The 12,297-nt window shown below is 53.9% G+C and overlaps 1 protein-coding gene across 1 annotated transcript in view; it reads left to right on the top strand.

Annotated features, from left to right (window-relative positions):
- Window positions 1–12,297, top strand: part of GRM4 (glutamate metabotropic receptor 4) — a 59,218-nt gene that overhangs the window by 43,465 nt on the left and 3,456 nt on the right. The window contains exons 7-10 of the mRNA XM_054087778.1: window positions 983–1,183; window positions 3,184–3,320; window positions 3,853–4,788; window positions 11,286–11,532. Of these exons, the coding sequence (XP_053943753.1) occupies window positions 983–1,183; window positions 3,184–3,320; window positions 3,853–4,788; window positions 11,286–11,532 (1,521 nt within the window). The remainder of the gene's footprint in view (window positions 1–982; window positions 1,184–3,183; window positions 3,321–3,852; window positions 4,789–11,285; window positions 11,533–12,297) is intronic.

Genomic DNA, 12,297 nt, shown 5'->3' with positions numbered 1-12,297 from the left:
AGGGGGGTGACAGGAGACTTGGGGAATGAGATGGAGGACACGCAGCCAGGGATGGATACTGCTTGGGCGGTCCTGTGGTGCTGCTGATGGAGGCTGAGCTCCTAGCAAGATGAAGGAGGTCAGCTCACAGGGGTGAGGGTGAGATGTCAATCAGAGCCCAGCCTGTGTCCTGTACAGGGATGTCACTGGGATGTGACACCCCAAGGGCTCTTGCAAGCACAGCTGAGGTGCCAGCATCCATATTTTCAGAACTGCGTTATAGGGGGGCTGTTTTTTCCCCAGTGAACGTGTTTCTTGGCTGCACATCATGCTCCTCTTGCCTGCAGAGGCCACCTCATGGACCCTAAATCTTCCCAGCATGCTGCCCACAGGAATGAGAGCCACAGGGTTATCCTGGCTGTCCCTTCTGACCCCTCTGGACAAGAGACAGCCAACAGGAGGACCGGTCAAGCCCTGGCAGAGGCTGCCCAGGGCAGTGGAGGAGTCTCCAACCTTGGAGGGGTTCAAAAACTGTGTGGCCGTGGCACTTGGGGACGTGGTTTAGCAGACACAGTGGGGTTGGGTGATGGTTGGACTGGATGAGCTTAGAGCTGATTTTCCAACCTTAATGATTCCATGATCCTCAGCTGGCAAAGAGGCCCAAGCCCTGGCAGTGCAGACACAGCCGATGCCTTGGACTGGCACAGCAAAATGCATCTGCAACATGGCTTTTGTTCTGGGAGGAGTTTGGGGTTGTTTGAGATGCATTTGTGCACTGCTGCTCCTTCCTGGAACGTGCCTGAGTAGCATAAACTTCCCGCTGGGAAAGAGGTGCTCTGAGTGATGGGGTTTTAGTTTTGGGAATGGGGTTGGAGTTTCTGAGTGCTGCTGTCCTGGAGATGAGTGGGTTTCTTTGCAAGGGTTCGACTGCAGTAGAAATACCCGTGTGGGATGTGGTTGGGATGGCAAGGAGATGGCAGCTCCGTTTTGTGTGTATCCACAGACCGAGAACGGATCGGCCAGGACTCCTCGTATGAGCAGGAGGGCAAGGTTCAGTTTGTCATCGACGCTGTTTACGCCATGGGACATGCTCTGCACAACATGCACAAGAACCTCTGCCCCGGCAAGGTGGGGCTGTGCCCCAAGATGGACCCCGTGGATGGTGTGGAGCTGCTCAAGTACATCCGCAATGTCAACTTCTCAGGTCTGTCCATCCCTGGGTTGGTGTGGGAGCAACGGCCCCACAGGTGTCTGAGGTTGTCCCCCGCTATGGGTCACATAACAGCACCCACAATTCCTTTATGTCACTGTTTGGCACTCCTGAGTGCAAAGGTGGGGAGGTTTTGCAGCAGAGCAGCAAATGAGGAGGTCCAAATTTCCACATCTCCTTGGGAGCCTTTGGAAAGTAACCCAGCAGCAATCCTGCCCACACCCTGCCATCCTGCCTGCCCTGGGCTCCCCAGCCTCTCCCCCTGCCCATTCCCCTGTGCCACCTCCTCGCATCGTGGCTGGCAGAGTTCCCACTGAATCACGCTCCCATGTCCTTGTCTGCCTTCAGATCTCCTCTGGAAATGCATCTTTTCCTCTGCTCTATCTCCTTAATAAACATTTTCTATCTTGTCCTCCTTATTACTTCTATTTATCTCCACTCTGTGATCTCCTCTGCAGTGTCTCTTTTATTTATTTTTCCCCCTCGCTTGATTTTTCTCTTCTTTCCTTTCATTAGTGTTTATCTGCACTGTTCACTTGATTTAACTTTAAAGCTGCTTTTCCCCCTTTCTTATAAGAAGCAGTAAACCGACTGGTGTAACAGCGCTCGGTGCCTGGGGAGGGTCGGTGGGTTGATAACATTAAGTTCCAGCTTAGGTTTGGGGTCGGTTTACTTTTTCCTCATTTACAAAGGCGCGTAGCGACAGGATGAGGGGGAATGGCTATAAATTGGAGAGGGAAAGATTTAGACTGGACATTAGGAGGAAATTCTACACAATGAGGTTAGGTGACCCTGGCCCAGGTTGCCCAGGGAAGCTGTGGCTGCCCCATCCCTGGAGGTGTTCAAGGCCAGGTTGGATGGGGCTTGGAGCAACCGGATCCAGTGGGAGGTGTCCCTGCCCATGGAAGAGGGGTTACGTGATCTTTAAGACCCCTTCCACCTCAAATCATTCTATGATTCTATGATTTGCTTCCTCTACCCTGTGCCCGCGCTGGTATTGTCCTGGTGGCTTGCAGCACTCCCAGCAGGGAGAAACCCAGTGCCAAGGGGGAAACATCATAGAATCATAGAATCACCAGGTTGGAAAGGACCCACTGGATCATCGAGTCCAACCATTCCTAACACTCCCTAAACCATGTCCCTCAGCACTTCATCCACCCGTTCCTTAAACACCTTCAGGGAAGGTGACTCCCCCCCTCCCTGGGCAGCTGTTCCAGTGCCCAATGACTCTTTCCGTGAAGAATTTTTTTGTGATATCCAGCCTGAACCTCCCCTGGTGGAGCTTCAGGCCATTCCCCCTTGTCCTGTCCCCTGTCACTGGGGAGAAGAGCCCAGCTCCCTCCTCTCCACAACCTCCTTTCAGGCAGTTGTAGAGAGCAATAAGGTCTCCCCTCAGCCTCCTCTTCTCCAGGCTAAACACCCCCAGGTCCTTCAGCCGCTCCTCGTCAGACGTTCTCCAGCTGCTCACCAGCTTCGTTGCTCTTCTCTGGACACGCTCCAGAGCCTCAACATTCTTCTTGTGGTGAGGGGTCCAGAACTGAACACAGTACTCAAGGTGTGATCTCACCAGTGCCGAGTCCAGGGGCAGAATCCCCTCCCTGGACCTGCTGGTCACGCTGTGTCTGATCCAAGCCAAGATGCCATTGGCCTTCTTGGCCACCTGGGCCACCGCTGGCTCATGTTCAGTCCCTGTCAACCATTACCCCCAGGTCCTTCTCCTCCGTGCAGCTCTCCAGCCACTCTTCCCCCAGTCTGGAGCACTGCACAGGGTTGTTGTGCCCCAAGTGCAGGACCCGGCTTTTGGTCTTGTTAAACCTCATCCCATTGGCCTCAGCCCAGCGGTCCATCCTGTTCAGATCCTTTTGGAGCCTCCCTACCCTCCAGCAGATCCACACTTCCACCCAGAACATCGAACCAGACCCTGCTTTGACACCGTCCCCCATGGCACCCTGCACTGCTGGGTGCTATGGGTGCTGAGCCTTCCCCTCTTGCAGGCATTGCTGGGACTCCCGTGACGTTCAACGAGAACGGAGATGCACCAGGGCGTTATGATATCTACCAGTACCAGATCCGGAACTCTACTCCCGAGTACAAAGTCATTGGGCAATGGACCGACCACCTCCACCTCAAAGTAAGGCTGGGGGCTGGCTGGTGTGGCTGTGCACGCTCCGTGCCAATGGGAAGGTCCTACAGATTTCTCCAGCACCCATTGAGACCACGTAGGGTGTAGGAAACCTGGCTGGTGCAGCCAAACCAGGGGGTGGTGTCAGAGGGAAGGGTGTCCCCTGAGTACACACTTGAGGTTCAGCCATGGTGACCTACCACCAGTGTGTGTGATTGTGTCCTGTGGGCTCAGGGCATATAACTTTGCAGCTCTAATAAGGGAAGGAGAAACCAGAATAGAGGACAGCAGGGTTTCCCATGGAAGGAGAAACTTTGTTTTGGGTTTCTGGTGTTGAATCTTCCCCAAAGGCTGATGGAAACCTTCATCGCCTCCCTGTCACCAAGATGGGTAGGGCTGGGATCCTTCATGGGATGGGGTGAGGGACAGGATCCAGGCAATAGTGCCGCGAGCAGAGGACAGGCATCCCCTCGTACCCTAGGGATGCTCAGCAGGTGCCCAGTTTGGATGTCAGTGGGGCTGTTGTGGTGTTGCTCCACAGGTGGAGAGCATGCTGTGGCCAGGGGGTGGGAGCCAGCTCCCCAGCTCCATCTGCAGCCTGCCGTGCAAGCCAGGTGAGAGGAAGAAGTTGGTGAAAGGCATTCCCTGCTGCTGGCACTGTGAGCGCTGTGATGGCTACCAGTACCAGCTGGATGAATTCCACTGCAAGCGGTGCCACTTCAACGAGCGGCCCAACGAGAACCACACCAGCTGCACCCCCATCCCCATCATCAAGCTGGAGTGGAGCTCACCCTGGGCGGTGGTGCCCGTCTTCATTGCCATCGTGGGCATCATCGCCACCCTCTTTGTGGTCATCACCTTCGTGCGCTACAACGATACGCCCATCGTCAAGGCATCGGGGCGGGAGCTAAGCTACGTCCTGCTGACGGGCATCTTCCTCTGCTATGCCACCACCTTCCTCATGATCGCCGAGCCTGACTTGAGCACGTGCGCCTTGCGACGCATCTTCCTTGGGCTTGGCATGAGCATCAGCTACGCTGCTCTGCTCACCAAAACCAACCGCATCTACCGCATCTTCGAGCAGGGCAAGAAGTCAGTGAGTGCCCCGCGGTTCATCAGCCCTGCTTCCCAGCTGGTCATCACCTTCAGCCTCATCTCGCTGCAGCTCGTGGGCGTCTGCATCTGGTTCATCGTGGACCCGTCCCACTCTGTCATTGACTACGAGGACCAGCGGACTACAAACCCCCATTTTGCCCGGGGCATCCTCAAATGTGACATTTCGGACCTCTCTCTCATCTGTTTGCTTGGGTACAGCATGCTTCTCATGGTCACCTGCACTGTGTACGCTATTAAGACCCGCGGGGTCCCGGAGACCTTTAACGAAGCCAAACCCATCGGGTTCACCATGTACACTACTTGCATTGTGTGGTTAGCTTTCATCCCTATATTTTTTGGGACATCGCAGTCAGCGGAAAAGGTAAGGGAGGAGGGGAGAGGTGTGACTGGTGACTCTGTGGGCTGCAGGAAAGGGGGTTTAGAGACACTGGCATGTCCGAAGCGAGGGGAGGTGCTTCTTTGAGGTCCTGCCAGCCTGAAAAGAGTTGGTTTGAAAACTTCTTGCTCTACTGGGGAGCAGAGACCACTGCCTCCAACCTCATTTTCCTTTTCCCGGTTTTTTGTGGGTTTTCCTCATTCTCCGCTTCCCGGTTTTCCTGTTTCATTTCCTCCCTCTCCCGGTTTTCTGTGCCTGCTGCCCCTCTCTGGACAGGGTAGCAGCACAGGCTGCTGTTGTGTGTGCTGAGGGAGGATGACCCCCCAAGCTTCCTAGTGTCACTAACACCATTCCTACATGGAAAAGGGACTGAGCTCTACCCAGCTGACACCTTTTCCCAGTGCTGAGTCTGTGCTGGAGGCTGGAGAGGTGGTCCTGCCTCCAAAAATCCCTGAGAGCTGGAAGCAGTGGAGGGCGAGGGCGAAGGAGAGGGAGCAGAGCAACCCCTCAGCATGTCCCCTCCCTTGCTGGGGCACGCGGCAGCTCGCTGCTTCTCACTCAATTATCATTTTGCTATTGGTTTTAATTAACACCTCCCTGTTTGGCAACATGGAACTGACAACAAATTGCTCTGCTGGGTTGCTGTGGGTGGGGTGGCCCAGGGCAGGGAGGACCTGAGGGTCTCGCGGAGTGAGCATCCCTTGCATCTCCAAACATGACTTTGCACAGAGAGTACACGAGGCCAGAAGAGATAACCCCAGAGATGGATTTGTGCTGTAAACCGACCTGTGTGTCTGTCCTCCTCCTCTTCCTGGCCCGCCCTGGGCTTGGTGTGGATAGTGGTCCTGGTGCCAATCCCCATGGGAGCGAGGCCAGCCCAGATGAAACTCCACGCTCAAGTGAGAGAGAGCGAGAACAAAGAAGAAAAATCTCATGAATGAGACCCAAATCCCCTTTGCCTGCCAGCCAAAACAAGAATCGTGTTTATGTTAACTGTGAACAGCTCACGCCTGCCAGCCCGGAGCTGCCGGTGACAAATAAACCTTGGTGTTGCCATTCCCTGGAAATCCCCGGGGTGACCCAGTGCCTGGATTCCCTCTCTGGACCTATCGCAACTGGGATGCTGAGCGGCTGAAGCCATGGATTTTGGAAACACCTATTGCAAAGAGGCTGTGGATGATTTACCGGGAAAGACCAGGAGCTCTTTTGCTCTGGACCCCAGTTTCACACGTGTCCTGCAGAGCTGCTCAAAGCACAAAACCCCAGAGGTTGTGGAGGCTGCGCAGGCACTTTTAATGTTGGCTCAACCAAAAAGTCTCTACCGAGGCAGCCCGTGCTGGCTAGAACCGTGAAGGAAAATTAAAGGAAATAAATGGAGCCTTTTGCAGCATTTCCATTTTGATGAGATGGCAGGGGAGATACTAACAAGAAAGCAGGTTTTTTAAGAATTTATTGCAAAACAAAAGCTCCCTTAAAGCCTCCTTAATGTGCTCGGCATACTGTGGGTAATAAAGATGGAAATGATAATGATTGTAGATTATGCGCAAGGTTGCTCACCTCTTCACTGCAGCTTGTCATGGGATAATTTAGGGCTGCCGAAAGCTGGCTGTCAAGCAGCAATTCGACAATAGGCTGTGCCTCACTTTGGGGGCTTGTAATGTGCAGGGCTTCTCTGTTATTAGGCTGCTAACAAGCTGATTAGAGGCAGAAAAAGTGATGTTCCCAACTCCCCTTGGACGCAGCTCTCTTTCTCAAAGCCTAGAGCTGCCACGGCATCCGCTGAGCAGTACCTGGGGGGGGGTTGTGGTGTTTCAACTTGGTGCTTGGCCATACCGCTGTGGGATGTGAGCTCTGAGCATCTCCAGGCGGTGGTTGAAGGGTGACGGATGTGCTCAAAGGGACAGCAGGAGGAATCGGGTGCTCAGTGCTTCTGCCTTTATGCTTTGTCTGCTGCTTTGCAGTCTTGGAGAGAAGGTGGCTGAGAGTTGGGGTTGTTCAGCCTGGAGAAGAGAAGGCTTCAGGGAGACCTTAGAGCAGCTTCCAGCGCTGAAAGGGGCTCCAGGAAAGCTGGGGAGGGGCTCTGGATCAGGGATTGCAGGGACACGATGAGGAGAAACGGTTTTAAGCTGAAAGAGGGGAGATTGAGATGAGATCTTGGGAAGAAATGTTTTGCTGTGAGGGTGGGGAGGCCCTGGCCCAGGTTGCCCAGAGCAGTGGTGGCTGCCCCATCCCTGGAGGGGTTCAAGGCCAGGTTGGATCCAGTGGGAGATGTCCCTGCCAATGGCAGGGGGTGGGACTGGATGGGCTTTGAGTTCCTTCCAACCCAAACCATTCTATGATTCTAAGGTGAAAAAGAGGATCTGTCTCTCAGCATGTCCCTGGGATGAAAAGTGGGGATGTCAGCCTGCGGTGGTGCTGGTGCTGCCCGGAACGCTCAGCGGGGCATCCCCAGGTCACCATGGGGAGGGATCCCCTTGCTTTCACCCCATTGCTGCCAGGATTGAGGCCCCTTTGAGCTCCATGCAAGGTCATTTGAGAAAAGAAAAGCCAGCAATGTCAGTTGGGCCATTGTTGTCCCCATAGCACATGGCTGGAGTTTCACTGGAGTCCTGAGAATGTCTCTGGGCAGACGCCCACCTCAAAATGCTCCCCAAACTCTGTCCCAACCCCGTCTGAACCTGCAGCCTCCTGGTCTGCAGGAGCTGGTTAAAAATCTTCATTTTTATTTTATTTTGCTTTGACTTGTGCCTACAACTTTGCATGGAGGTGGCATATTATTATAACAAGTCCCTCAAGCTTTTTCTCAAAAGAACCTCTTATCCCTGCCGATCCCAGCGGATTACAGAAATAGCGATAACAGAGGATCTAAAGAAAGAGACAATTTCCTGCGCTGATAAGGCGGCAGCTGAACAGCGGTGTCATTGTCTGCTTCTCTGTTTATCACATTTGCTTTCAGCGAGGGAAGAGACAGAGTTGAAGAAATGAGAAGGACTGTCCAGTGGTTTGTTTAGTGGTGCTGGGTGAGGGTTGAGCGGGTTTTCCCTTCTCTACGCCCTTGGTGGTGCAAAATCTCTCGTAGCTGGGTTCGACCTGGGTTTAGAAGGAGGGTTGCCAAATAATGGCAGAGTTATAGAATCATAGCATGTCCTGAGTTGGAAGGAACCCACAGGGATCATGGAGTCCAACTCCCGTCCCTGCACAGAACAACCGCCAACACTCACACCGGGTGTCTGAGGGTGTTGGCCAAAGGCTTCTGGAATATTGTCAGGCTTGGTGCTGTGACTGCTTCCCTGGGAGCTGTTCCAGTGCTCCACCACCCTCTGGGGGAAGAACCTTTCCCTAATGTCCAACCTAACCCTCCCCTGGCACAGCCTCCTGTCATTGGTCACTGGAGAGAAGAGCTCAGCGCCTGCTCCTCCTCCTCCTCCCCTTGTGAGGAAGCTGCAGACAGCGATAAGGTCCCCCCTCAGTCTCCTCTTCTCCAGGCTGAACAGACCCAGCGACTTCAGCCGTTCCCCTCTCAACCCTTCACCAACTTTGTGGTCTCCTCTGGACGCTCTCCAATAGCTACAGATCCTTTTTGTCCTGTGGCACCTAAAACTGCCCCCAGTGCTCAAGGTGGGGCTGCACCAGTGTGGAGCAGAGTGGGACAATCCCCTCCCATGACTGGTTGGCCATGTCGTGCTGGATGCACCCCAGGACACGCTGGCCATCTTTTGGACTTACTTTGGGTGAAAACCAACTTTGTGCCTTGAGCTTGGGCTGCTCCCCCCAGGGCAAGACGGGGTCATCCAGCCCTGAGTAAGTCTGGGCACAGCGCTGGGCTTGGGAACTCATGCTGGGTCATTTAGGGTTGCTGTGGTCCTTCGATGCAGCATCATTGTTTGGAGTCAAGAGTCAGGTTGTTTGATCCTATCCATGAAGCAGCGGATGCTGCTGAACCGGGAGCGGTAACTTCTCTTGGAACTGCAGCGCACAACTCAAAGGGCTGTGGAGGAAGCTCAAGCGTCATTAACGGAGGGGCAAAGTGGGGTCTTGGGTTGGAAACCAATTAAGAGAGTAGGAACCAAAATCTTGAGAAATGGCTATTTTTTTTGATGTGGCAAAAGGTTAACTGTGCGTTGGTTCATGGCTGTGTTTAGTCTCTAGGCTAAAAATATTTCTTTCTCAGCTGTAAAGGTGGCGTGATGCAAAGCTGTGGAGGTTAGCATGGGCTGCAGGAAACGGGGCTGTTCCTGTCAATGCATCATTAGGGTGAAGGTAGTCACGGTGGCCCTGTGAGCCCCCAAAAGTTCTGCAGAGGGTTGAGGAGGGCTAAAAGATAGGGGAGCCTGGAGCTGGTGCCACTGGGGCTGCCCGGGCTCTTGGTGGAGGGGAGTCCCAGACCCAGGCACGTAGGGGGAAGCATTCATGGAGATGTCTGAGCTCAAGTTTAGCTGCTCTCTCCCTCTTCAGCAAAACGCCTCTGAGTCCTGAGGGATGGGTGGGAGTCGCTGCAGAGGCAGGAGATATGGAAATAGCTGCGGCGCAAAGTGAGACTCCTCCAAAAGGCATCTGCTGAGGACCAGGAGGGCGGGCAGGTGGGAGAGCCGGGGAGGTGAAGGGCAGCTGAGCCTCAGCCGTGTCCCACAGGGTGTCACATCGGCGCCGAGATGAATTGTGCACCCCCACGTTGGGGTGCCTGGAGTTGGCTTCCCAATGCCGCTGTCATTCTCAGTGAGTCCTTGCAGTCCAGGACACCTGCAGCAACGTTTGGAGAGTTTCATCAGAGAAAAAGAATTTGAAGAAAGGAAGGAAAAAAAAAATAGCAAAAAAAAAAAAAAAAAGTAGATATTCTGGCACAGAGATATGTTTTGACACTCTTGATGAAATGACATTTTTATTTCCAAAAACTGCCTCGCTTGACTCTGCGTGCAGATAGAAAGAAGTGGAACAAACAAACCAGCGCATGTGACAGCAATGGGTTTTATTCTGGGGACAAACAAAACTTTTTGGGTGACTCAGAACAAGTTTTGTTGCTTTTTTTTTTTTTCCTTTTGGGTTGAGTTAAACCACTTTTAGCCCTGTGCGTTTCTTTCTGAAGCAGGAGAAAATTGTTTCTTTGCATGGTCACATCTGGGATCACAGGTCCTGGGGTGGGATGACAGCCCTGCCCAGGAGTTACTGCTTCTCGCTGGTTCTTTCCCATGGGTCAGAGCTGCTTCCATGCACCTTCTCCGAAGGGAGTCCTGTAGATCCTCTGTCCTTGGTCACCACCTCTTTGCTCTCCTGATTCCAGAAAGTCAGCCCCATGTACAGCTGGGGAGGTGGGGATACCTTGCCCTCACCAACACTGCAGCCTCCAGGCTTCCCTTGGCTTCTCCAAGTCCTGCCACCTGCACAATGATAAATCCCATATGTGAAACAGCCGCAGAAGAAACCTTGGACACCACGCTGTGACCGAGCCGTGGGATAAAGTTCAGAAACTGCTGTAAGCCTCCTTCTAAAACCTTGTTAGCAAGATGCAAACCAGCCCAGGGATCTAGGCACAGCTGGAAAAGAAACAAAGGTGCGTGGAAAGACATGTGAAGACCCAGAGCCCTTTCTCTGCTCAGCCCGGAGAGACCCAACAAGCAAGCTGTGTGCAAGAGGAGAGGCTGGAGCCCCGTGTCTGGAGCAGGGATGTTGGCGGAGCAGGAATGCTCATGGAGAGGCTTGCCCACCTGACCTTCCGTGTCACTTGGGCGTGAGAGATGGGGATGGGTGGAAAGAGGGGTTCTCTTCACCTCCTATTGCTTCCTGCTTCAGATGCCCCTGGCTTGTGAGGAGCCTGCCAAACGCTTTCCATAGAAAAATGGATTATTCTGCAGTCAGATTAATGGGCTTTCATTTTGCAAAACATCTGTCACTGTTAGTCCTGGACAGTGAGCGTGAAATTAGTTTTGACTGCAGAAAGGCAACGTCGGTGTGTAATATGTGACTTACATGACAACGGCCCAGAGAGCCGGCTGGGGAATGGCAATTACCTGTTGAAGGGAGATGGGTGAGCGCTGCGCCCATCACTGTGGCATCAGAGCTCCTGCCCTGGGAGGTGGAGTGTGCTGTGGGTGCTGGGGAGGAGAGAGGGAGGGTGAAGAGGGTGCAAGGACTCCATCTCTGGTGATGTTTTTGAGTTGGGGTGCTGGCAGGTTGCTACTGGAGCATGGATGGGTGCTGGGAGGGCTTGGTGCAGGGAGGCTATGCCAGGGCACCGGCACAGCCTGCCCATGTCTGCAGATGGAGAAACATCAAAAGTGAGCCAGTGGTCCCTTTGGGTGCACCCTGACCCATGCAACAAGTCAAGCATGATCCAATACTGCCAACGCTTCCGACCCTGGCTTCCCACCCCTTCATTTATTTAACCTAAATGTTCTCACCTACCTTCTTTTGCTTCCTCTCTTCCTTCCCTTTCTGGGTCCTACAGAGCCATGGTGGGTCTCAGCTCATGCTCTTGTATCTTGCAGATGTACATCCAGACCACGACGCTCACCATCTCGGTGAGTCTGAGTGCCTCGGTGTCCCTGGGCATGCTCTACATGCCTAAGGTGTACATCATCCTCTTCCACCCGGAGCAGAACGTGCCCAAGCGCAAGCGGAGCCTCAAGGCGGTTGTGACGGCAGCCACCATGTCCAACAAGTTCTCTCAGAAGGGAGGTTTCCGCCCCAATGGAGAGGCCAAATCAGAGCTCTGTGAAAATCTGGAAACACAAGGTAATGTGGTTTCCCATAGGGTTGATGAGCTGGTCCTGCTGGGTCCCAATGTGGTGCTGGAAGCCCAAACTCCTGGTTCATTGCCAGGTCATAGCTGTCCTGTCCTCCACGGGTACAAGCAATGCTGGCTACAGTGCTCCTTGGCATCTGAGTGTCTTCCTGCCCTGTGGTTTGGCCTGCCATTCCCAGGAGCGAGGGTGCAGAGTGGGAAGAGCTGCATCCTGTTGGCTGGTGGCCACAATCCCCACCATGCCCAAAGCCACCTCGAGGAGGGAGGTGTGCTCTGGGTATCTGCACTCCAGCTGGGGCACAAGCAGGGATTCCTGGCTCTCGGCGAGGGGACAGCATCATCTCCTGTCTTAATTTAACCCCAAAAAAGGTGTTTTCCATCACCACAGCCACATAGGTGAGATGGGATATGTCCTGCCTCCCTCTGATCAAGATTGCTCCTGGTGCTCTCATCCTTCCGTTGGCCTGTTTATGTTATTCCACGGGAAATATCGTGTGGGAAATATGCCAGGGATGTGCTCACGCGGTCATTGGGTGAGATGCCAGCTGAGGAAATCTGCTTGAACACCCAGAGAAGGATCCTAGCGTCAGCCCACCCTCAATGCCTGGAGCCGCTCCCAGGAAGGCTCTGGTGTGGCTGACGGGAAAAGGTGTTCGGTGTCTGCCTGTGGTCTGTTCCTGGGGGCCAGGCTGGAGCTAAGGCTGACACAGGGACAGAGCCACCAGGCTCCTCTGGGAAAGTGGGTGCATGCCTGT

Source organism: Cuculus canorus, chromosome 24 (genome assembly GCF_017976375.1).
Source record: "Cuculus canorus isolate bCucCan1 chromosome 24, bCucCan1.pri, whole genome shotgun sequence".
NCBI lineage: Eukaryota > Metazoa > Chordata > Aves > Cuculiformes > Cuculidae > Cuculus > Cuculus canorus.
The sequence above is the reverse complement of the archived record's forward strand: the minus strand, read 5'-3'. Positions and strand labels throughout refer to the sequence as shown.